We start from the raw sequence: 24,373 nt of genomic DNA, 5'->3' as shown, positions 1-24,373 counted from the left end.
GTGTGTAGAGAAAGCGAAAGACTTGTTCACTATAAACATCTCTTTCATATCAATTGCAAGCAGGAACTGAAGAGAAAATGATATCAACACCAGAGTGGAAGATCAAGTTGTAGATCTGGAATTATATATCTGAGTATCGGTGAAGCTATCCACCGACCACCGATCAGTGTGTGACGTTGTGACCCGTGTGGAGCTTTGGAGCTCGGGCCATCGCCAAGTAATCCATCCAGGCGTCCGTTCGCTAGTCACTTGCTGCCTACTGAGGTTCGCAAGCTTCATGGACCAACTTCAACATCGCCATGACAGCTCACCACCATGGCTCCTCAACCGGAGTTTGACACAGAGCAGATCAGAGACAAGGCGCGGAGGGATCTGCTTCATCTCCTCGAAGGAGTAAGACCATAATCACTTCTCTCCCTATCACGGACCACACGGTTCCCTTGCGATGTTACAGCGTGCGGTGCTGAGTTAGTTGCTGAACTGACAGGCAGCGTCACCCTAGGTTCGTGGAAAGAAGAACCTCGTCATTGAGGAGAAGCTCGCCGGCCCGCTCGGTGTGATAGTCAAGGCCTCGACTTTACGTGAATACGATGTCGACAAGATCTTCTTTCTTGAGAACAAGAACACGGATACCAGCAACCGCAATGTCGTCTTCATTGCCCGCGGCGAGTCTGCCCGCAACGCTCATGCGATAGCCGGTAAGACATCCGGACCACCCTTCCCACCCTGCGACGACACCTCACCTTGAGCAAAACTGAGAGTATGCTCATGAGAGTCAACTGGGGCCACTGACAAGACAGCAGACCAGATTACTCGCCTTCAGCGAGAGGCGCAGACCCCGCTCGAATTCCATGTGTTCTGGGTGCCTCGGCGGACGTTACTTTCTGACAAGATCTTGGAGGAAGCTGGAGTCTTGGGAGACACCAATGTCACCGAACTCCCGCTCTACTTCTTTCCCCTGGATAAAGATGTCTTGTCCCTAGAGCTTGACGATTCGTTCCGCGACCTTTATTTGGCCAAAGACCCCACGCCCGTTTTCCTGCTCGCCCGCGCCTTGATGGGCATCCAACAAAAGCATGGACTGTTTCCTCGTATTGTCGGCAAAGGCGATAATGCCAAAAGAGTTTCAGATCTTCTTTTGCGCATGAGACAAGAGTTACTCGCCGGCGAAGATGTTGGCGAGGCCGGCAAGGTTGGGCTCAGCCCCAGCACAACAACTGAAAGCATCATCATTATCGACCGAGAAGTCGATTTTGTTACACCTCTTCTCACCCAGCTCACTTACGAGGGGTTGATCGACGAACTGTTTGGCATTCAAAATAACCAAACCGATGTTGATTCGACGATAGTTGGCGCAGCACCACAGCCTGGACCTCAAGCCGGATCGACGACAGCCCCGACGGCAACAGATGGGCAGACGAGAAAGCGCAAGATACAGCTGGACGGCTCTGACAAGTTGTTTGCGCAGCTTCGCGACACCAATTTCGCCGTCGTAGGCACTCAGTTGCACAAAATAGCCCGACGACTCCAAAGCGATTTTGATAGCAGACACAGTTCAAAGACGACAGCGGAGCTTAGGGAATTCGTGCAAAAGCTACCCGGATATCAGGCAGAGCAACAGAGCTTGAAGATACACACGGGCCTTACAGAAGAAATCATGAAGTATACGCAGACTGAGCTCTTTACGAAGCTCCTTGAGGTGCAGCAGAATCTGGCAGCAGGAGCGGATCCATCTTCGCAATTTGATGCCATTGAGGAGCTCATAGCGCGGGACACACCATTGCCTCAAGTTTTGAGACTGATGTGTGTTTACTCTTGCATCTCGGGGGGCATCAAGAGCAAAGAGCTGGACCACTTTCGGCGACTTATACTTCAAGGGTATGGATATCAGCATCTGCTAACCCTCCATAAGCTAGAGCGGCTCCAGATGTTTTTATCCAGGTCATCCCCTCTGGCATCCATGATTCCCATGACAGGCTCTGCAGGTGCGACTGGAAATAAAACCAACTACACATATCTCCGCAAGCAGCTCCGGCTCATTGTGGACGAGGTCAACGAAGAAGACCCCAACGATATTGCCTACGTCTATAGCGGCTACGCCCCTTTATCGGTTCGACTTGTCCAATGCATTCTCCAGAAACAATATCTACTTTCCCTCACAAGAGGGAACGGGGTGACGAGTGCGGCTGGACCGGCTGGAAGTGGAGCACAGGGATGGCGTGGATTCGACGACGCTGTCAAGCATGCTCGAGGCCAGACGTTCGACGAGGTCCAAAAGGGCGAGGATAAGGCTGTCAAGGCCAGGGCGTTATTATCGGGAGGTGGTGAACAAAAGACGGTCTTTGTGGTGTTCGTGGGCGGCATCAGTTTCACTGAGATTGCAGCACTGCGGTTTATTGCAAAGCAGGAAGAAGGCAAGTCGGACCATATACCCGACACGTAGAAGTCATGGCTAACTGATGGTACTACACAGCGCGGCGAAAGATGGTTATCTGCACGACTTCGATTATTAGCGGGAACAGGATGATGGATGCGGCAATTGAGAAGGAGTCGTTTGAGAAGAGAAACCCACAAGCCTCGGCTGCGGCGACGGCTTCTTCTCCGGCCGCTGCTGCTAGATGAGATGATATACCCTAGGTATGATGTTTAAATATAACAACCTGTCGTCCCATGCGTGAAGTTAGTGGCTGGTAGCAGCAGAGCTTAGGCCGGGCACTGCACCCTGGAAAATAGACTGTTTGCTCCGTCGAAGCAGGTAACTGAACTGCTGACCGAGGCAAACAAAGGCAAACAGTGACTCGAGATATCCCTGTGAGAATTCAACGTGATAGCCACACTCTAGCGACAAGAATGGGCTGATGGCTTGATATCGGGCGGGGGAGGTGAGTTGGTGTGTTTTGGGGGGATATGGGTGCGGAGAGGCGCTCACGTGATAGCGCCGGGCAGGCCTGGAATGGACTTGGATTACAGCGACTGCACGGTTCGGCTCAGCTGTGCTGTGGAGATGAATCTGCGCTACTGTCTCCCTCTTTCAGACTCTTGCCCTTCTGCGAGGTCGACGGCAAACCACGGCCTCAATGCCATTCTCTTATTACCAAACCCTCTCATCCGTAACTCACTAGCCTCACTCTTGAACCTCGAGCCACTTTTCCCCGGTCCGCACGGTGCGCGGCCGCCGATATGTTCTCTCGAGGTAATACCACGCCCCAGCTCCCTGGACATTTTTGCTTTTGAGGTGTCTTGTCTTGGTTTCTATTTCAATCAGATATCAGATCAATGATACGCCAGCGCAGATAATCATCGATCACCACCAGAGACACATTGGCTGACCTTCTCAAGCAGATATACGGTTCCTTTTCGTCTTATAGCTACAATCACATCTCGACTGCCAATCAAGCTGAATTTTCGGAGCCTGTGGCACCATCCCCCTGTCTGTGTATGGCATGAGGTGGAAGCGGAGTTGTCAGTCACCACCAGCGACCTGACTACCATCCGATCCGATATATCCGTCTATCCACGACCATCAACCTCACATCCCGCAAGCCGATTAGACCACCGGTTTCGCTAGGATGGGGCCCCCTTCCCGCCCCCGATCTAGAGATTCTAGCGGTGCTGGGAAACGACCTGTAAGAGGTTCTAGTCCGAATATTGATTCACGACGTTCAAACCGCATACCGGCCAGCTCGAGTTTTGCCAAGCCATCATCATCACCTGCCGGCGGCACATCTTTGAATACCCCTGACCGGAGGGTGAAAGTCAAGGAGTCTTCGAGTCTATCTGAAGATATCGCTGCCGAGATAGTGGTCTGGACGGGAGACACTATGGATGTGGATGTGCCCGAGTCACCCACATCGGCGCCGCCGGAGATGTTAGACATTGCTGATGTGGCAGCTGAGGACATGAAGATGTAAGCGTCTCGATTCGACCTGTTCTTCAGCCCAATCAACCTGTCATTTTCAGATTGATTGTCACGTGCTGACTATGGAACAAGGGAACCTGGCGTGTCGCCATCATCGTCCCCCCTCTCTCAACCTGTGTCGTCTCCCTCGATGCAGCCTGAATCTCTTCCCACTGAAGTGCCACCGCCGCTCTCCCTAGATGTTCCATCGGCTCCTCAACTTGATCCAACCACCCCTCTCCAACATGATCCTCCGCCACCCACCCCCCCATTATCACCTCCGGCACCGGCATCTGCAGTAGTAATATCCCAAACTGTGGAGAATGATGTTGCTCCAAAGGCGGAAGGCTCATCATCATCAGTATCTCCAGCATCGGAACACTCCGACTTATCACCCGCCCTATCCTCGGTGTCTAGTAAAGCCACCACTCCGGTTGATAACGAAAGCTCCAAGGAGGGCATGGCACCTCCTGCTGCCCAACCCGCCAGTCAAATAAAAGACAAGCCGAGGCGGAGATATGACGTGCGGCCAAAGGTCTCTATCCCGCCTGATCTTCCGCTCTACGAATACGCCACACAGTGCATTTCCGGGGCCGAAGCGTCGAGACTAAACCCTTATGCCCTTCATCCAGAAGAGTACTCGATGCTCCGTGATCATATCAGCCATACACAAGTGACGACGTATCTGAATATCCGTAACGGAATCCTGAGACTTTGGGTCAGAAATCCACAGATCGCTGTCACACGTGATGAGGCTGTTGGCTGTGCCAAAGACTCGAGGTGGTTTGACGTTGCCAGCCTCAGCTTTGACTGGCTCGTCCGTCGCGGATATATCAACTTTGGGTGTGTTGAAATCCGGTCGTCACGTAAGCCAGTGCCCGAAGGCCCATCTACTCGGAGGAAACAAAAGACGATTGTCGTCATCGGCGCGGGGATGTCCGGGCTTGGCTGCGCAAGACAGCTGGAAGGCCTGTTCAAGCAGTACTCGAGGAAGTTTCGCGAGATGGGTGAGGAACCTCCACGGGTTGTCGTCCTGGAAGGGAGAAGCCGTGTTGGCGGGAGAGTGTATTCCCGTGCTTTCACCACAAAACCAAAACAGGTCCCACCTCATTTTGAAGGCAAGAGATATACTGCAGAGATGGGAGGCATGATTATCACGGGCTTTGATAGGGGCAATCCCATCAACATCCTTCTCAGAGGCCAGCTGGGCCTTGACTATCACAGGCTGAACCCCGACATGACCATTTTCGATTCGAACGGCAAGCCTGTCGATTTTGTACGGGACCAGATGGTGGAGAAGCTCTACAACGACTGTCTGGAGCGGGTCAGCGAGTACAAGTTTCAACAGCCGACGTCGAAACTGATCGAGGGCAACCGCGACTTGATAGACGAGGGGAGGGATAGTTCGGCGGAAACGCACAGGACGATTCGGCAAGCTGAAGAGGCGGCTGCTGCGCAACCGTATGCGGCGCCTGTGTCGGAACAAAACATGGCGCCGCAGGTTCACCTGGTACCCGTATCGTCGGATCGCGCCACTGGGAAGGTTCACACCGAACCAGGAACCCCAGGGGCTCAGAAAGCGGCGCATAGGGTGAGGGATATCGGTTGGCCGCTCAAGCATGGCGTCAGCGACGATGCTGATCTCGAGATTGATTCTCTTACCAAAGAACCCAATGCCACGCTCGGCAGCGTCATCGACAATATCATTCCGCAATACAGAGATCTGGTAGACTTCACGGCGCAGGATTTCAGGCTCATGAACTGGCACGTTGCCAATCTTGAGTACAGCAATGCCACCAACTACAACCAGATGAGCCTTCGGGGGTGGGACATTGACGCGGGAAACGAGTGGGAAGGGGCCCATACGATGGTTGTTGGGGGGTATCAGAGCGTGCCTAGAGGTCTTGCGATGCTTCCTACGCCATTGAACCTGAAGCAAAAGTCGCCAGTCCAAAAGATTACATACAGTCCTGACAACACGGGTAAAGCCACTGTTGAGTGTGAAGATGGTTACAAGGTGGAGGCAGACTACGTTGTCAACACTATCCCGCTCGGTGTGCTCAAGCACGGTAACGTGCAGTTTGACCCGCCGCTGCCGTCTTGGAAGGCCGACGCCATCAGCCGCCTAGGTTTTGGCGTGCTGAACAAGGTCATTCTTGTGTACAGAGAGGCGTTCTGGAACGAGAACCGCGACATTTTTGGTGTATTGCGGATGCCATCCAGCCGGCATAGTCTGGAACAGAAGGATTACTCCTCGCAGCGAGGTCGCTTCTTTCAGTGGTTCAACATCTCCAAGCCGAGCGGGCTGCCTGTTTTGCTCGCGCTCATGGCTGGCGACGCTGGGTATGACACGGAGCAGAGCTGCAACGACGACCTTGTGGCGGAAGCGACAGAGGTTCTTCGCAGTGTTTACGGTTCTAGGGTACCCAAACAACCTGTCGAGGCGGTCGTGACCCGGTGGGCGTCTGACAAGTTTGCCCGCGGGAGTTACTCATCGGCGGGGCCAAACATGGAGGCGGATGACTATGACACCATGGCGAGGCCGATTGGGAATTTGTATTTTGCGGGCGAGCACACCAGCGGGACGCACCCTGCCACTGTTCACGGTGCTTATCTGTCGGGACTCCGCGCGGCGTCGGAAGTGCTGGATGCCATGCTCGGGCCGATTGAGATTCCTACCCCGCTCATTGTCCCCAAGGACCACTTGTCCCTTAAGCGCAAAGCGTCGGGGGTTAATCAGAAGGACGGCTCTCTTGAGGCTCGGCTGAGGCAGTACGAGATTGACATGTGGGATCACATTGTCTCGCTGATTGACAGGCGGCCTGCGATGCCGGCCAAGCCGGCGAGCAACGCGTACATCTTTTTCAGCAAGTCCAACTACGACAGGGCGAGGAGGAAGCTGGAGGAGGGGAGGCGGCCGGGCAAGGGGAAGCCCTCTGCTAACGAGGTGAGGGTGATGAGCGCAAAGATGTGGAAGGAGACGACTGAGGAGGAGAAGAGGCCGTTTGTGGAGATGGTGGAGGAGCAGAAGAGGGCGTATGCGGAAAGGATGGAGGAGTGGAAGAAATTGGGGGAGGAGTGGGATGGGAAGGCTACCGAGTTGAGGTTGAAGTATGAGAGGGAGCATCCGGTTCCGAAGGCGGAGGAGGTTGGGGAGAATAATAAGAGGAGGAAGGCGGCGGCGGGCGTGGAGAGCTATGCTGAGGATGAGGAGGAGGAGGAGGAGGAGGAGGAGGAGGAGGGGGAGGGGGAGGGGGAGGATGTGGTTAGGGAGGGGTAGGGGGAAGCAGTGAAGAAGCGGTGACTATTCTCATCTGATGGCGTTTTGCTTTTATCATTTGGTGTTGGTGTTTTTTGGAGGCGTTGGTGTTGAGGGAAGGGGGTTTAAAAGGGTTGGGTGGACATTTAATTTTTGTGTCTCTACATTTTTTGTCTTTTCTGTCCTGTTTGAGGTGGTGGTGCTGGTGAGTGGGCGCAGTAGGATTGACTTTGTGCAGTAGATGGACTAGGGAACAACCTGAAACGTATATATACTGTAGCTTTTGGGTCGGGAATAAGAGTACTAGCGTAATTTGACCGATACTTGAAGACATAATAGTGTGTTGTACATGTGGTAAACTATTAGCAAACTGGAATTGATTTTACTGGGATTGAGGGTGGTCTTGTGACATTGGGATGCGAACGGCGGTGTTGCGAGAGACAACTGGCATGTGTCGTGGCTAGGATAGGCAAGTGGCTAGTTGTGAGTGATTAGATAAGGGGGCAAGGGCGGATACCGCCGGGAATCCGGCGGGGTTTACCTATCTTCAGGGGGTTGTACAGGCGGTGGGTTTATAAACATCGTCGTCATGGTTGGAGGAAGGTGGTGTGTGAGACCCGACAAGAAGGTTTTCCTTTGCTGACGTTGACGTTGACTTTAACTGTGCCGTTTTCATTGGTTTTTATTATTTTTTGATCGCAGTTTGTGTTCATCACCACCATCACCACCAACTCACTTCACTTCCGCAATGGCAACCCAAACCACCATCCCACCCCCAATCCTCTCCACCACCTCCCCGGCCGACATCGCCTCCACATGCGAGACGTTTGCCCTCTCCAGGGAGGAGTTTGACAACCTCCACCGCTCAGCCAAAGAAGCCAAAAGCCATTCCTACTCCCCCTACTCCAAATTCCGCGTCGGCAAGTTTCCTTCCCTCCCCTCCCATTCCCCCCTGACTAACCCGGCCCCCCCCCCCCTCCCGCAGGAGCCGCCCTCCTCACCCAAACCAGTCTCATCATCACAGGCGCGAACGTAGAAAACGCCTCCTACCCCGTCACAACCTGCGCAGAGCGCACCGCCCTCTGCAAAGCCGTCACCACCGTCCACCCCCCCAACTCCATCTCCTGGGCCTCTAAAACCCTAAAGTTCAAAGCCATAGCAGTAGCAACGGACATTTCCCCCCCTGCCTCCCCCTGCGGCATGTGCCGACAGGCCATCCGCGAGTTTTGCTCCGTAGAAATCCCAATCATCATGTTCGACGGTGAGAACGGGTATGCGGTCCTCAGACTAAAGGAACTACTCCCCCTGAGCTTTGGGCCGGAGGCGTTGGGGCAGGAGGATTTGGGGCGGAGGGGGGATTCTTAGAGGTATTATTGTATGGATCTACAAGACAACAGCAAATAAACTATTTGGTCAACATACACACACACACACACACACACACACACACACACACACACACACACACACACACACACACACAATCTTCGCTTGTCAAACTACTATGATCGCTGATTCACAACATCAAAATCATCTATAACCCTTTCAAGAAAAAACACACGGGCAGCAGTGAATGGTATCTGAAAACCTAAAAACGCCTTCCCAAAACTTCTTCAAAAATGCCAACACACCAAACCCAGCCAACAACGACGCAGATGCAAACCGGAAACAAAAGGAGGAAAAAAAAAAAAAAAACCATTAATACCCAAAACCATCGTGCGAATGCATCGGACACCGTCCCGGGTGCCTCTCCCACCAAGCCCCAATGCACGCCCTGTGGAACCGGCACAAGCACTCCAGCCTCGCCATCGCAACACCCACTTCAAACTCTTCCAGACAGATGGAACACTCAGCCGAGTCCACGCAGTCCTTCTCTGTGGCCGTGTACGGAAACATCCCCGTCCTTCTAGGCGGCGGTGGCGGTAACGGGTTCTCTCCTGGCGAAGCACTGCTTGTCCCGCCGTATGCGCTGTGCGAGGTGATGCACATGTTGATGTGGGCCTCCCGCACGGCTTCATAGTTGGGGAGAGTTCGAGGCGGTAGTTCACGGTGGCAAACAGGGCATTCGTCTTCTTCGGCAATTTGAGGGGCGGCAGGGAGCTGTCTTGAGCTGTGCGGATGGTGGTCTGACGGGCCAGCCATGACGGTAGAAGATGATCCCTCCATGTTCAGCATAGACTGGTAGCGCTGCGGTCCCGGATATGGTCGATGACGACGGGAACTTGATCCGCTGGCGGCAGGAAAGTAGACCGGCGGGGTGCCAGAGAGAATCCGGTTCAGTGTGTCTTGCGAGTAGGCGAGGTTCTGCGGACGTGAGGATGATGGCGCACCTGGCTGCTGCGGCTGTTGTTCGTGTTCAGCAACGGGCGAGGAGAGGGGCAGACAAGTGATCAAGGCGTTAGCCATGCTACCTACCATCGTGACGCTCCTGCTTCTAGCGTGAGCGGTGTTTGTAGGTGCAGGCTGAGCGCCGCCAAAGTAGAAGCTCCACCGGTTCGAACCAGGGCTGGCGACTTCTGCTGTGTCTGCATTTCCGTTGTCCGCTCCCAAGGCTTGCGGTGGAGTGGTGTTAGGGTCTGGCACACACGGATTGCACAGTCTCACTCTTTCACCACCACTCAGACTTGGATACCATCCGTCGCGGTCCGAAGGCGGCATCGCGGCTCCTTGCGGGAATACACGGGGAGCGCCAGGAGGTTGAACAATATACTGGTAGGGTATCGTGATGCGGTGCGGGGAGCATGAAGCGCAAACAACACGCCCACATTTGCTATGATCCTGTCAGCTTTTGGTTTCCACAGGGCTCAGACCAGCAGTACATACCGGCAATGATGTTTTCTAACAAATATGCTGAACTGAGCGTTGCATATAGGGCAGTAGGTCACTTCAGCGTCTGGCTGCCATCTTGGCAGTATCAACTCACCGCTAGGATCCCCACGAGAAGGCAGAAGGGGTTGGTGCCTCGGGGTGGCAGCACCGGAGGAACCTGAACTCGCATCCTGTTCCTGGAATACGCTAGTGTAACCGTCTCTTGTCCGCCTTGGTTCTGTCCTTGACGGCCCTGGCGCTGACTCTGAGAACCTGGGTTGTCTCCGGAAGGCAGCCGCAGGACTGCTAACCACAATGATTGGATTTTCTGCACTCGCCCCAGATGCTGTGCGTTGTTCATTCGAATATCCAGAATCGTTGGGCACTTCAGTTCTCAAGTTTCTGGCAGCCGGCAGAGCCTCGGATGCCGGCACCTCTGGAGACGGAGACCTCGGCCTTGTGCTACCCTCAGCTCCACGGTCAGGCTCATCATCCTCACTCAGAGGCGAGACAGCCCCAGGATCAGGCCTCTCTTCACCGTCATCCATATCGTGATCTCCGCCTCGCCCCTGTGCCTCTTCCTGACGATGTTCAGAGAGCGCGCGCTCAACAGCATGCGACGGACAATCCCAGTAGCGTGAGCATTCCCGATCGTAGAATCTGGCTGTCCGCCACTCGCACACGGCAGTGTGAGCCTGTCTCCCTTGTTCCTGTCCTTCTATGTAGTCGCTGCCGCTCACGGACGAACCTCCGTCGGAATCAGAATCGCTGCTGAGCTCGATGGGGGCGTGGGCTGAGCCGTAGCCTCGTGTAGCCATTCCTGCTGCTCAGCAGCACATGCGAAGAATAACCAGTGTCGATTGTACGAATAAATTTGGGGGTTTGTCGCGTCCACTTTCTGTATCCCACTTCGCTCGACGTTATAGTCTTGACTCGCGGTGCTTTCGCTCTCGTGTCTGGCGATAGGCTGACGTCTGTTCGAGAGAGTTACCGCGTCGAAGTGGATTTGGGCTTTACAAGTTCACCAGCTCAGCTGCTCATCAAGGTCAAGAAATAAAAGTAAGAATGCCTGTGAGTTTGGAGCAATAAGAAACAAAAGTATAACGCCACGATGCTAAAGGGCAGATTTTAGGATCGTACGAGGGGCAAATCTGGAGCCTCGGGGAGGATCGGTCGGCTTATCTCAGTCAACTCCCATTCGCGATGATGAAGGAGGCGGGTGATGCTCTGTCGTCATGTGCCTGGCACCTGCCAACGCGTCCAAGCGAATGCCAGCACTAGCTTGAGCGATATTCCTCGGCTGTGTGAGGGGAGTCGTCGACTGCAAACTGACATATATATCAACAGCAAGCCTTCAGACAAATGTTGACGGGAGAAGGGAGCTGTCGAGAGAGCTTGGAGAGAGGTCCAGGAAGCGTAGCAGTCAGTGGAGGGGCACCCCAGCTCGGACCCCAGTGCGATAAGGAATGTGGGGCTTATCGCTGGACTTGAAGGCAGAGAGGCCTTGGACAAGATAATCGAGGCTTCAAAAACTGCGGCGGCACCAACGAATCATCCTTTCATTAGAACTTCAAAATATCGCCTCAGCTATGCCCTGTCAAGGACTCTGTCGGTGGCACACGGACGAATAGTCAAAATGACTTCATCAATCACAGTCCTCACCGATGCCCGGCAGACAAGCATTTGATATCATGTCCATCCAGGCGCACCACGCCCCAGCCCCTGAAGCAAACCGTCGATCTATCGTCATTCGTCTGCAAGCCTTCCCCAGCTCTGCTGCAGGAGTCCGATATCGAAGATCGCCATCTCGCCTTGGTATACCCTGGCTGACAAGTCGATCATCTTAGCCCGGGAGATCCGTACATGGACGTGCTGGAACCCGACGGGTTGACCGTCTTCCAGAACCAAAAGGATCCCACGCATGGCCCTACCGGGGATGTCAGGATGCTGATATGTAGCGTGCTTCAAGATCCCAAGCGGTTGCGAGAACTGACTCAGCCGAGGTAGGGTGTTCTCGTGTTGCCATCCGTCGAAGGGGTGTTGTCTGGGTGACTTGTGTACCATGATGGTCCAGTCAACGTCACGATACCGAGTGCTGGATGACCCAAGTAACCCCGTGTTCGCTTTTGTACACACACAGAGAGAGCCATGGGCGTGATCCGGATCGTCAGCTTTTTCCTTGCCTCGCCCGCCTTATTATCAGAAAATTCTGATTTTCCTACCTCTTTTTCTCAGTTGGTGGCAAGTGATATAGGGGGTTTGAATGGTTGGGAAACGGGTGCGGTTGACCGAGGAGGCAAGCTTGTTAGCCCCGTAGCACGGAGGGAATCGGGGTATAAGATGGGTATTCTCTTCAAGAATATAAAGAGTTCTGTAGCCAGTGTTGCCAGCCAAGTTTAAGATCTATAAAATCGGATCCCTTCATCACCCGTGCTTAAAAACAACCCTGTCTCCATCTTCACCGTTGTCAAAACCACGACTCAACATCAGAGGTACCACAAAGCCGTCTTCAGACTCTGGAGCTGCTTCAGCCAGCTAATTATCGTGTCCGGCAGTCCCGCAGTACCCAGCTCCCAGCATGTCCAATAAATGGTGCGACCACAAGACTAAACATGGGTGCACCGCCATGGTCACTGCCGGTACCGCACTTTGCGACCATTGTCAAGATGGACACTGCGGATTCGTCGATGGCCAGCAGACTTGAGGCAGTTTCAGGATTCTGAATAGGTCTTGAAGAATGGGTCAGTTGGGCCACCGTTTCGGGGACATTTGGGGGATGTTCAACAGAGTGTCTCGTTCTAAAAGCAGCCATGTTGTCTATTTGGAGCATTTGTCGTTTTGTCAGCATACAGGAGCGGCGTGTAGGTAGAAGGTCATTGGCGACAGACTTTGGTGCTCAAGGCTATAGAGGAATATCTTGGAACTGGGAATTTCGATTTGAGAATCAACTTATTGTCCTTTGGTAACTCTTTCTTTCCTTGAGTTGTTGCTCTTTAGAAGTGCCTATAGACATCAGCTGCTCCTGGCACCTGTGACGAGTGGTCCATATGTTTATCAACAATGAAAGGCCGCCGAAATGTCTTTATAGCCCTCAAAGTCTTCAAGTTACACAAGCGCTCCTAAACAGCAGTTCAAACGTCTTTCAAGTCCCTCGATCATACCTGGAACCTGGCCGCTACCCACCTGCCACCTGCTTGAAAAACAAAAGCAATGAATTCCCATTCCTATCCCTGCCGTCATCACCACAAACCAGCATGCAACTGCAACAACCACGTCGAGAAACCCGAAACCGCGTGCCAGTACTGCGAGGAGAGTGATTGAGGTGCCGTGATGGGGTGACGGGGAGCAGCACTGATGGGGATATCTCTGACTCATCAGACGACCATGATGACTGGTGGTGACTCGGTTTCTTCAAGTATAAGGAGGTAGCCCCAGACGGCAGGCAGTCATGACTATAAGAATCATATACTATAAAGTACAGGTTTGGCGATCGAGATGTAACGGAGAGTGTTCCAATGAGATGCCTAAGAAACAGGAAAATATAACAGCGTGCTTAATGCTTTGTTTCGACTTGAGTTGTTGTAGACACCAAAAGACGACGAGACTACATGAATGAGCACAAACAAGGCCTTGAACCGTTGACACCCACGCCGCGCCTCGAACCAAGCAGTCGAACACAACCGGAAACTAATTTCTAGTCCTATGTAGTGTTTCCCATCTCCTAGGGAAACCCTAATTAAACCTGTAACAACTCCAAAACTACCACCCACAACGAATCAAACACACCATCATCTTCTGCACCAGACATTTAAACATGGGAAAAGCTTAAAAAAGTTAGGGTTTTTATCAGTTTTTTGTCTCATTTCATAGTCGTAATCTCTTGTATACGTGCAGATGCATGCACAAAATACAAAAGCAAGTAGGTAAAATGTTTTGTGAATAAAAAGAATCCCGTTGTGACTCCCCCCTTCCTCCCTTCCTCCCTCCCTCCCTCACTCTCTGACTTGACGACCATCGAATAAACAACAACCCCTTCGCCAACCAGTAGCCTCCTCCCCCTTTCCCCTATTCCCTTGAGGGTATCTCAAAAAAACACAACAAGCAAGCAAGCACATAGAAAAGAAGTCTTTCTCCCTCCAGGTTAAATCTTAATAAATCCGCCAGTGTGAAATTTCTCCAAACTTTCCCTTTCCCCGTGGAAGATTTGACAAATATGTTGGGAATAGAAGCGAAGTTGTAAATAGCAAACTTGAAGCAAATCAACCCCCTCCTCAAAAAAAAAAAAAAAAAAGACAAACAGCTCCAAAGGCGGATCGTCAGGGGCCAGATCGAAAAAGGGAGGCGAAGTGTGGTTTGTTTCTTTCTTTTTTTTAAAAAAAAAATATCAGTGGTATATTTGGGTGGGTATATGGCTCTAGAAAATCATGAACGCTTCAAAAGAAAAAAGACAAGATGTAAACAATGTCTTGCTTCTTTAAGCGAGGAGAGCAATACCGGCACCGAGAACACCGAGGAGGACGGTAGCGTGCGAGGCGGCGAGGCCGGCGGCGGCGCCCTCGACGACGCTGGACTCGGCCGGAGCTGGGGTGGTGCCTGTTGGCTCCTCGGGCACCTCAACGATGGAGGTCTCGGTGACGACCGGGCGGGAGGTGATGATGCTGAACTTGGAGGTGGCGGTGGGACCGACAGAGATGGTGGAGTTGGAGAGGGGGAAGGTCCAGGTGGTGAGGGTGGAGGTGGAGGTCTCGACAGAGGTGGTGGTGTGGCCGGGGCAGTTGGAGATGGTTGGGTTGCACTGCGTGATGGTGACGGTTTGGGTCTGGGTGAGGGTCGAGGTCTCGGTGGTGGTGATGTCCTCCTCGGCGGCGACCATCATGGTGAGGCCGGCGGCCAGGACGGTGAAGAAGCTCTTGAACTGCATTTTGAATATTTGGTTGGGTGTTTGTAAAAGTGACGCGTGTCAAAGTTGTAAAGTGGTATTTGGTTGGGTGAAGAATAAGTCGAGCCAGGAAGCCGAATGATGATGTTTAAAAGTGTTTTAAAAAGAGTGTAAGGCTGATGCCGAATGGCAAAGCAGAAAAGAGCGTGATGGCTAGCTGGGATGGCTGGTGAGAGGAAACAGAAGGGGAAGGGGGACGCGGAGCATGGAACGGCGTGGGATTGCTCCCTTTTAGAGACCCCCCGTGCCCCCCGAAGTGTCGCAGAGATTTCTGGGGGCTACCGACCTTTGGGGGGGGGGGGCGGCCTTTGTGATTGCCACACCTGGTCGGACGGGTTGCCGCGTACCTTGCAGAGCCCAAGCGAGGGGATGTCATTGGCTGGGTGCCATCCCATATGCAGGAACAGACAGGGGGAGTTCAACGGCAGCCAACCAGTTTGGACGAGGTGGACCTCCCGCTTGGCAGCGTTACCATTCCCTGCCCAAGAGAACGGTCGACGGCTTGGCCCGACGATCAACAACTCACTCAGATCATGATTCCCTTTCTCCACGTCTTGCCACGTCGCTTTCAACATGCAGGAAAACTGCAGATTTTTTTTTTTTTTACAGTAGTTTTACAATATTGCTCACAGTCTGTCAGCCTGACATCACTCGTATCGAGATGTTGCGCCATACTATTCCGAGAGCATGAGAGGGCGTCGACACCGCCACAGGCAGCCGAGAGAAACGCCGAATAATAAATAGAAGACGCCCAACAGGCCTTTCGGCTGGTCGCTGGCCGTTAGCTGATCACCATTCTCACCCGCGGTTGTGCGACCACCAGGGCAGATTGCGGGCGCGCACAGCATGCTTTATTGGAGTTTGTTGCTGTCGTATAAACGGATTCCCACATCGTCTTCATCTCACCACCGCTTCCAGAATCACGACATGCAGTCGAGAATCTTCTTGAGTCGGGTTCCCCGCATGGAAAAGACGCAGAAAAGACCTCAACGTCATGGGCCTGAGACCCAGCGTCAAATTAAGTGGCTTGATTGAAGATGGGAAATGGGGAGTTCGAGCCGCGATGGGTCTTGGCAGAAGGTTATTTCGCTGGTGGAACTCCAACAGGGGACACCCACGGGCCCACGGGCAACCACTTGCTCAAGAACCCCCCTTTCAATCTCCGTTTAAAATGCTGGTCCACCGAGATCTGGGGTCAAGACTCCAGAATCAGGAAGGAGATGACATGGTTCTTGTTGATAACAATGAGCAGAAACGAAGCTATCATGAGGGGTTATAAGCCGAAATGCCTTTCCAATTTCTCCCGAATCCAGCCAGCCAGACCCTGACTCTGAGCCCGGCCCAAGAAATCCGTAGCAAGGCCTTCCTGATACACAGCGGGAATCCCTTCCCCGACAACCAGCCGGAGCACAACAAAGAACCACCCGAACTTTATCCCATCCGAACTCCAGCTGTCAGGGAAGAAGGCCGTTCTCGAGGCCGGGAAGATCCTCGAACCCTCCGCATCCGATGGTCCGGTTCCGGCCTCCGGGCATTGCCTCCACCCCGCCGGTCAAATGACGTCCAGACTCGGATGCTGTTGGCTATTGTCTGCTGTATCGGCGAAGGTTGTGGCAGACATAGCAGTGGCAGGTGGGAGTATCCTGGTAGTACGAGGCATCGTTACTGGTCACCCGCCTGTCTTGTTCAACCAGCACTTTTTGTTCTGCTGTCGTAGAGGAATTTGCAAGTGGAAGAAGACTAGGCTCGAATAGCTGTCGCCGGTCATATTCTCTCTCCAGCCTGTCCATCTCCCTTTCGATTTCACCAAGCAGTCGTACACGTTCCTTGTGTCGGATTTGCGCACATGCCAGAAAGTCTTCTTCGAGTGTTGCATATACTCGTGGCTCGGTGTGGTCAGCCGCTGGAGCTAGGTCTCTGTACTCGTTGGTGTCTTGATATGGCGGTGATGACTTTTCGAGATCGTCGTATATTTGATGCTGTCTTCTTTCGGGCTGGCGCTTGTGCTTGGGTGATCTCTTTCTAGGGCCGAGTAGAGGAATCAAGAGGCCGATCAAACACATTGTGAAATTCGAGAAGAAATCGACTGGAGATGGCATGTAGACTTTGTCAGATGTCTCCCATTCCATCTCACCACTCACAGCCACACTGACAATCTATATAGCTCCATCATCACCGGAGAAAGGCTGGTTCTGGCAAGGGCCGGCATGCAGCTGAATCTGTCGAGGCATTCAGCTTCTTTGAGGCCCTGCGGCAATTCGTTGTCTTGGGATGGACTAACTACCCGCCATGCAGCCATCGTCACCAACAAGCATCACAAGAGCTTATTAGACCAGTTGATGATGAGAAGGCCACAGTCTTGGTCTCGGATATAAGCTGAGCTGTGGGCTTGTTTGCCAGTGGGAGTTCCTCTGTCCCGGTTGCTTCAAAGAACAGCGTTCTGAGAGATCATCCAGAGGTTTTCGCGATGGCCCATGAGATGCAAACGGCAGCCAAAGGAAACAATCAATCTCGATGTGGCCCGAGACCCCGAGTGAGGCATGCCGTCCTATCGCGGGGTCTCCGTTGGACCCCTCGTTTCATCCCATCTGTTGTGACAACTCTGGGGTGTTTGAGCTCTTCATTCTTTGACATTTCTCTTCTTTAAGTGGGTTCACCTTTGCAACCCAAAGGAAACAACCCTCATCAGTTGAGAGTCTTTATACGGGCAGTTTCGTTGGCGTTGACGACAGACCGTCATCTTACCCCTCCTCCACTTTCGCGTGTACCCCGCAGCAGCTCAGGACCCCTTCGATCAACACGACACCCCCCGACCCCTTGTGCCTGGGGCCGCGACAACCGAGAGTTGGTCTAATTGCATCATCTCCCCATACCTGTTATAAACAACAACATCACCCAACCAACAAAGAAGCTTCCCCCCTTGTTGCTCGGTGTCGTAGCGACACAAAACAACACCACCACAAACAACCCCCATCATGGCCTCCGAAAGCAGCGCCCCGGCCACGGCGGCGCCGGCAGCACCGCAGACCTACTCAACCGATCCCGCCCTCTACATCTACACCTCCCTCACAGCCGGCTCCTCCCACATCGTCACCGCCACCTCCCGCCTCGAAACCATCCTCCGCGCCAACCGCGTCCCCTTCAAAGCAATCGACATCGCCGTCGACGAGAAAGCGCGCATGCTCTGGGGCCGCCGCGCAGGCAAAGACGCCTCCGGCCGCCAGAGAAAGATCCCCGGCCTAGTCCAAGAAGGCCTCGTCCTCGGCGTTCGTCCCCCCCTTCTGCCCCCCCTTTTCCCATACCACACCCTCACCACCCCTCCCCCCACCTAACCCCCGTGTGTAGGACCTAGTAGAAATCGAAGAATGGAACGAATACGGCGAGCTCAAACAACACGTCCAAATCTACTACGACGACTTCACCATCCCCTCCAAATCCGCCGCCCCTCCCCCCATCGTCCAAAAACCAGTCACCACCTCCAAACCTGCCCTTCCACCAGTGGCTCCTCAGAACCCGGTCAAGGCCACCACTCCCGCGCCGCAACATCCTGCCTCGTTGCCAATCCGCTCCATCGTCGAAGAAGCTGCGCAAAAAGCGAAAAAGAATCAGCTGGATGCGTTGAGGAGCAAGGCTGCTGCTGCTAGTGCAAAGGTGCGGGAGAACGAGGGGAAGGAAAGCAAAAAAGAGGAGACTCCAGCGGGATTGCAGAGCCCGACGAGCACGGGGTGGAAGAGCTCTGGCGATAAAACGATTGAGACCACGATTCAGAGCCCTACGACCACGAGCTGGAAGGGGAGTCTGCCCAAGGACGTGGACCCGCCCGTGACGAACTTGCATGGGAGCCCGATTGAGAGGGTGAGCAAGGAGGAGATTGAGGCGGTGGAGAAAGCCGAAACGATTAAGGAGGAGAGCAGTGGGGAGGAGGAGGAGGAGGAGGAGGAGGAGGAGAGTAGTGAAAATGACAAGAAGCCAGAGGAGAAGAAGTAAATACGGACATGTTTGATTCGTGGGTTGATAATGTGTTGGGAGTTTGGGTTCTTCGGAGGTGAGGTTGGTGTTTGATAGTTTCGGTTTAACTAGGTGATTTGATATGTGATGTAGCAAGGAAGGCCTGCCTGCATGGTGTATATGGTTTACTTTTCAATGTCAGATGCTTTTCAGTTCATGTTGGTGAGGAGACAGTCGTTATAAATATCACATGTGATTTTCATTTCACAGTGGAAAAAAAAAAATCAAAAAACATGTATTATTTCCCATTTATAACCCCTTCTGTACAATATAAACAAAATATCTCCTCATATCAGTCATACAACCCCTCGTCATCATCCTGCCCCTGCCCCCCAAACGGCGCACCACTCCCACCATCAACATCAACCGCCTTCCCCTTCCCCTTATCCCTATACCCACCACCATTCACCCCCTCCCCATCATCACACTCATCCTCCTCACTCCCCGTCGCCACCGCCTTGCCCTTTCCTTTCCCCTTACCCCTATGCACAACCACACTCCGATCACTGGCACTCCTCTTCCCCACAGCCAGCCTCCCGTTTTGCTGCTGCTGCTGCTGCGTCGTCGTCTCCTTCTTGTCCTTCACCCCCTCAAACGTAGCCCTGACCTTTTCGTAATGCTCCAGCTCCCCAGCACTGACGCTGGGAATAAGCTCACTGTGCGCGTCAAGGAAGTCTTGCTCCGTCACCATGACCGCAACGTCTTCTTTCGTGGCGAAGTGGTCAAAGAAGTAAGCGGTGCTGATCTCAGGTTGATTCTGCGCTTGACGTTCCGTGTTGATAGCCTTGACCTTCTTATCAACGAGGGCAGCCTGTCTCGTAACAGCCTTGAGCATGGCGTCTGAGCAGAGGGCGTAAAAGTCGGCGCCGGTGTAAGTGAACGGCAACCGCTCGGCGACGTTGCGGAGGGAGACTGAGGGGTGGAGGGTGAATCTTTCACATCGTCGTTAGCAACCATTATCGGGTAGGTGAAGGTGGGGAATACATACTTCCTCGTCAGCGCCTCCATAATCTTCATCTGCTTCTCATGCGTATCCGACACCCCCAAGTAAAGCATCTTGTCAAACCTCCCCGGCCGCAACAGCGCCTGGTCCAGCAAATCCGGCCTGTTCGTCGCTCCCACCACAAACACCCCCCCCGCATCCTCATCCCCCCCGCTCATCCCGTCCAGCTCCGCCAGCAACTGACTGACAATCCGATCCATCACACCACCGCTATCTCCCTGGTTCCCCCTCTTCGGCGCCACCGAGTCCAACTCGTCAAAGAAAACCACACACGGCCTCGCGTCCCTCGCCCGCTGAAACACCCTCCGCACATTAGCCTCGCTCTCACCGATATACATGTTCAACAGCTCGGGCCCCTTGACACTGAAGAAATTCAAACTGTACTCCGTCGCAATCGCCTTTGCAAGCAGCGTCTTGCCCGTTCCAGGTGGACCATAAAACAAGATGCCAGACCTCTTCTTCATCCCCTTGGCGAACAGCTCCGGCCTCTCCAGCGGCAGCTGGATCGTCTCCGTCACCGCCTCCTTCACATTATTCAACCCGCCCACATCATCCCAAGTCACATTCGGGATCTTGGGCGCCCCAATCGCATCCGCAAAGTTCTTCCGTGCCGCCTCGACCGCAACCTCAAAGTCAGACTTTGTCAGTCCCTGCGCCGCCGGCCCACCAGCTACTTTCACGTCCCGGACCGTGACAGGCACGCCCTCGTTCTTGGACGCCTTTGCCGACAAGGCCTCCAGCCTCGCCTTCTGGGCAACCAGGGCTCGCTCGACAACATCAACCAAATCCCCCGCCACCAGCGCAGCAGTCTTGAGCGCTATCCCGCCGAGCTCAACCTCGGGGTCGAGAGCAACACCCTGGTTGTCCAGAATAGTCCTGAGAATCGCCTCCCTCTCTCCCTCGTCGGGCGCAGTCATCTCCAGCTCGTGCGTAAACAGCGCCCTAATCCCATCAGGCACCTTCTCCACCTCGGTCGTGGTGGCGATCAGCACCCTCGCATCTTGGAGCACCTCCCTGATGCTGGTCACCATCCTGTCCGCCGTCAGAGCTTCAATATGCCTAACCAGCAGCGCGCAGCAATCCGGGCCGCAGCTCATCGCTCTTTCCGCCCTCGATGTCAAAAACCCAGCAGTCTTGACGTCGCTCCCGCCAGCGCCGGAGTCGTTGACGATGTCGTAGGCGTTAACGGCAAAGGTGTGCAGCCCAACATCGGCGCAGGCTTGCGACGCGGTGAAGGCTTTGCCGATGGCGCGCTGGGTAGAGACAAGAAGGATAGCCACGGGTGGCATCTTGAGATGAAGCGCCGGCTTGCTAGTAGCAGCAGCCATCAACTCCCTCAGTTTCCTCCTCAGAGGGGAGACAGCCGCCGTCCTCTCCGGCGCAATCACCAACGGGCTGCCGGCGTGAGAGGACGGCTGTCTGGGCAACTTATCAATCCCAAGATAATACCTCCAAGTACTACCCGCAATCCCCGGAATCCGACTCGTCGTCGACCCCGACTGCTCCAAATGCGCCAGCGAGATATCCACGCAAACCACCCCCCCCCAAGGATCCTCCTCCTCCCCCTCCTCCTCCTCCCCCATCGTCTCCGCACCAACTTCCTGCTTCGCAGCCGACACATGCCCAACTCTAAACCACGCCACCTCGTCATACTTGAGGCTGTGGTGGTCTGTCCTCCTCGAGGCAATCAACCCCAGCACGTCATCGACCGCACTTTCCCCTTCCCCACCACCCGTCATCGTCCCCTCCTGCAGCGTCCTCCCAAGCTGCGTATCAATCGGCACAGCAATCAGATCCCCCCCCTTCACCACCCTCAACCTCCTCTCAAACCAAAACTTCAGCCCCGCCATCACGGCAGTCTGTACATCCCTCTCCACCGCCACCGGCGTCCTGACATGCTGCAAAATCACCTCCCTCGCCGCCGGCGGCTGAAGCACCGCCGCCACCCCTTGCGTTGTCTTCTTCCCCTTGATCCCCGCACGCCCTCCCCCACCCCTTTGAATGGGCGCCACCCTCAAATAAGCCGGCCCCTCCAGGTTCGCCAGAAATATAGGCGAGGCATACACCCCCGGCCCCGTCCCGGCCCCCCCCTTCTGAACCTGGCTCTCGAAAAACGACATCCTCCTCCCCTCCTGTTTCGAGCTCGGCACTCGTGCCACAGGCCTGGACGAATACCCCTCCGGCAACCCATACACCCTCGCTGGTCTCCACTGGATTTCATCAGGGCTGGCGTCAACAAAACTCCCCAGCCCAAACTGCCCAAACCCGTTCGACGGCGGCTCCTGCGCCGCCTCAACCCTGACCCAATCCCCCGAAAAACACCCAATCCGGGGAAGGTCCCTCACATCGACGTAGATCCGCGCTTCTTCATCATCTTCGGGGGCAGGTTTCGGATGCAGGATCTCAGGAGGCACAGGCTGGACCAGACCGTGAGCTTTGAACAGCCTACCGCGGGGACGGTCGGGTCGGGCGGTTGCGGCGGTGAAGCTGGAAAAGACAGACACAGCGCTGCTCATGCCGTTGGTCTTGCGGCCTCGACCCCCAATGGTGGTGGGGGTGCCGATGCCGCTTGTGATGGCAGAGGTCAGGCTGGGAGCCTGGAGGGAGATCATCTCGTCCATCGAGTCGTCTGATAATGCATCTTCCTCTTCGTCCTCGGCTTCTTCCACTTCGGTTTCGGTATCCCCGTCCTCCTCCACCCGGGCATCTGTGCGAGCGCCCTCCTCAGCTGCCGAGTAAAACTGATCATTGGACGTATCCTCATCCTCCTCGGTCACGCCACCGATCCGGGTGCTCGGCATCGGTGGAGCGGACGAGCGGTTGTGCTTGGAGTGAATCCTCCCGCGCGAGACAATTATCTTGGTACTAGGCGCGAGAATCCCCTGACCGACGGGCTCGCACAGTGCAATCCTGCCGGGGTTGGGCGGGATGTGGGTGACGGGGTGAGGGGGGAGTGGCAGCGGGAACATATCCCCCGTGTGAACCACCTTTAGCGTATCAAGCGCCGTGCGCAACGCAGCCGTGAGACGGTCCTCGGGGGTGGGGGTTGCTCCGCCGGCGGAGGAGGTGACCTTGTCCTTGGAGGGGCGGTGGTCTCTGAAGAAGGTCCCCTCGCCGTTCTCCAGTCGGCTGGCTAGTTCCCCTTCTAGGCTGACGAACACGGTGTCGAGGGCGATCGCGGTGACGTCTAGAACCAAAACCTCAATGCCGCTTCTGCTGCTGTGGCTGGACAGGCGCGAGGGCGCGACTTGCTTGAGGTTGATGGCGAAGGACTGGAGGGCGAGGGAGGAGGGGGCAAACTGGACCGTGTTTGGGGCGAGGGCCGAGGATTTTGTGACGGGGACGATTGACCAGTTGATGGCTTCGGGGGTGGGGGTTGGTGCCCAGGGGGCGATGGCGATGTGGACGAAAGGGCGGGGAGGGGGGTGGTGGTCTTCGTCTTCGTGGGCTTTGTGGTAGCAAAAGATAATGTTAGCACTGGATCAACAGCTTGACAAGTCAGTATAGAAAAGACAGGAGACCAACCATGCTGCAAATGCGGAAACAACTCTGCGTACAAGTCCTCCGACACAATGCCCACATCACTCTTGACATGGTCATCAAGCACCAAACGCGCCGCCAGCGCTGGCTTGTCCTGTCTGCGTCGACGGACCCGTCTCTTGTTTGGTCCTCTTACTTCTGAAGCTGCTGCCATGGTTGGAAGTTCGCGCGGTGCGACGTTGCCGTGGGGGCTATGGCTTCCGAGCGTCGCGTGGTGTCGTGGTGTGGGTAGGGTAGGGGCGGTCCAGCAAGGTACATGAACGGTTTCGGGAGTTGTGGTTGGGAAAAAATTAGATGATGGTTATTTGAGAATGAGGAGGTAGCAGAGCAATGCAGCTGCTGACTAGGAACACCCAATGGCCTCTGGGGTTTAAAGCATTCGAGGAGACTCTCAGCGCGGAAGTAGACCCGCCTGTTATGGTGGTGGTGAACCCAGCAGCAGCTGGTGGTGTGGCTTCGGCTTCCTTTCACCTCGGCATATGGCATTGGCTATTCGCGGATCCGCTTACCCAGCCAGGACTAGGCTAACCCTAACCCTTCTCTTTGGGTTCACGTATGTAGTGTCTAGGCTAGAAGAACGGCCATGATGTTACGAAAATAGGCTTGTTGGGTTGGTCTTTTACTTTTCACACCATGATATGTCTTGCTCTTTCGTGCCAGCCTACCAGACGTCCAATGTTCAGTTCAACAGACAGGTACCCAGTGTTCCGGGTCACTTGTGGTCACTTGTCTCACTATGCACGACATCTATGCCAATCTTTGGGAGAACGAATGGCAGTCACGACCTCCTGATCATTCATGTTTCTTGTCCATGGGAAATATTTTCCAGTTGTTGTTGTTGATGACGGTTCAGGTTCATCCCAAGTCCCAAGCCCAAGGGTTGTGCTGTCAGCCACCCACCCAGCAGAGCCCCACTGT

General features: G+C 54.4%; 10 protein-coding genes across 10 annotated transcripts; 7 read left to right on the top strand and 3 right to left on the bottom strand.

Moving 5' to 3' along the window:
* Positions 1 to 267: 267 nt before the first annotated feature.
* On the top strand, positions 268 to 2,443 carry VPS33 (Vacuolar protein-sorting-associated protein 33; the record flags this gene model as incomplete). The annotated part of the gene is made up of 3 exons (XM_062874226.1): positions 268 to 393; positions 503 to 698; positions 804 to 2,443. The coding sequence occupies exons 1-3, from the start codon at positions 316 to 318 to the stop codon at positions 2,441 to 2,443; spliced, it is 1,914 nt and encodes a 637-aa protein (XP_062737341.1). The 5' UTR covers positions 268 to 315.
* A 510-nt stretch (positions 2,444 to 2,953) lies between these two features.
* Positions 2,954 to 3,368, top strand: QC761_0010410 (uncharacterized protein; the record flags this gene model as incomplete). The annotated part of the gene is made up of 2 exons (XM_062871910.1): positions 2,954 to 3,164; positions 3,343 to 3,368. The coding sequence occupies 2 exons, from the start codon at positions 2,954 to 2,956 to the stop codon at positions 3,366 to 3,368; spliced, it is 237 nt and encodes a 78-aa protein (XP_062737340.1).
* Positions 3,369 to 3,569: 201 nt separating this feature from the next.
* On the top strand, positions 3,570 to 7,489 carry QC761_109380 (uncharacterized protein; the record flags this gene model as incomplete). The annotated part of the gene is made up of 2 exons (XM_062874225.1): positions 3,570 to 3,907; positions 3,992 to 7,489. The coding sequence occupies 2 exons, from the start codon at positions 3,570 to 3,572 to the stop codon at positions 7,176 to 7,178; spliced, it is 3,525 nt and encodes a 1,174-aa protein (XP_062737339.1). The 3' UTR covers positions 7,179 to 7,489.
* A 416-nt stretch (positions 7,490 to 7,905) lies between these two features.
* Positions 7,906 to 8,522, top strand: QC761_109370 (uncharacterized protein; the record flags this gene model as incomplete). Its single annotated transcript, XM_062874224.1, has 2 exons — positions 7,906 to 8,081; positions 8,168 to 8,522. The coding sequence occupies 2 exons, from the start codon at positions 7,906 to 7,908 to the stop codon at positions 8,520 to 8,522; spliced, it is 531 nt and encodes a 176-aa protein (XP_062737338.1).
* A 333-nt stretch (positions 8,523 to 8,855) lies between these two features.
* QC761_109360 (uncharacterized protein) lies at positions 8,856 to 11,540 on the bottom strand (the record flags this gene model as incomplete). The annotated part of the gene is made up of 3 exons (XM_062874223.1): positions 9,981 to 11,540; positions 9,573 to 9,927; positions 8,856 to 9,500 (listed from the first exon to the last, which is right to left on the bottom strand). The coding sequence occupies exons 1-3, from the start codon at positions 10,781 to 10,783 to the stop codon at positions 8,856 to 8,858; spliced, it is 1,803 nt and encodes a 600-aa protein (XP_062737337.1). The 5' UTR covers positions 10,784 to 11,540.
* A 573-nt stretch (positions 11,541 to 12,113) lies between these two features.
* QC761_0010370 (uncharacterized protein) lies at positions 12,114 to 12,365 on the top strand (the record flags this gene model as incomplete). The annotated part of the gene is made up of 1 exon (XM_062871908.1): positions 12,114 to 12,365. The coding sequence occupies one exon, from the start codon at positions 12,114 to 12,116 to the stop codon at positions 12,363 to 12,365; it is 252 nt and encodes an 83-aa protein (XP_062737336.1).
* A 2,074-nt stretch (positions 12,366 to 14,439) lies between these two features.
* On the bottom strand, positions 14,440 to 14,886 carry QC761_109350 (uncharacterized protein; the record flags this gene model as incomplete). The annotated part of the gene is made up of 1 exon (XM_062874222.1): positions 14,440 to 14,886. One exon carries the CDS (start codon positions 14,884 to 14,886, stop codon positions 14,440 to 14,442), a length of 447 nt encoding a protein of 148 aa, XP_062737335.1.
* A 2,532-nt stretch (positions 14,887 to 17,418) lies between these two features.
* On the top strand, positions 17,419 to 17,786 carry QC761_0010350 (uncharacterized protein; the record flags this gene model as incomplete). The annotated part of the gene is made up of 2 exons (XM_062871907.1): positions 17,419 to 17,511; positions 17,637 to 17,786. 2 exons carry the CDS (start codon positions 17,419 to 17,421, stop codon positions 17,784 to 17,786), a joined length of 243 nt encoding a protein of 80 aa, XP_062737334.1.
* A 93-nt stretch (positions 17,787 to 17,879) lies between these two features.
* QC761_109340 (uncharacterized protein) lies at positions 17,880 to 19,168 on the top strand (the record flags this gene model as incomplete). The annotated part of the gene is made up of 2 exons (XM_062874221.1): positions 17,880 to 18,170; positions 18,250 to 19,168. 2 exons carry the CDS (start codon positions 17,880 to 17,882, stop codon positions 18,889 to 18,891), a joined length of 933 nt encoding a protein of 310 aa, XP_062737333.1. The 3' UTR covers positions 18,892 to 19,168.
* Positions 19,169 to 19,204: 36 nt separating this feature from the next.
* On the bottom strand, positions 19,205 to 24,028 carry PEX6 (peroxisomal assembly protein; the record flags this gene model as incomplete). The annotated part of the gene is made up of 3 exons (XM_062874220.1): positions 23,441 to 24,028; positions 19,901 to 23,363; positions 19,205 to 19,844 (listed from the first exon to the last, which is right to left on the bottom strand). Exons 1-3 carry the CDS (start codon positions 23,607 to 23,609, stop codon positions 19,205 to 19,207), a joined length of 4,272 nt encoding a protein of 1,423 aa, XP_062737332.1. The 5' UTR covers positions 23,610 to 24,028.
* Between the last annotated feature and the right edge of the window lie 345 nt (positions 24,029 to 24,373).

The sequence above is a fragment of the Podospora bellae-mahoneyi genome, assembly GCF_035222275.1.
Source record: "Podospora bellae-mahoneyi strain CBS 112042 chromosome 1 map unlocalized CBS112042p_1, whole genome shotgun sequence".
Lineage (NCBI taxonomy): Eukaryota > Fungi > Ascomycota > Sordariomycetes > Sordariales > Podosporaceae > Podospora > Podospora bellae-mahoneyi.
This window is presented reverse-complemented; position numbering and strand designations above follow the sequence as displayed.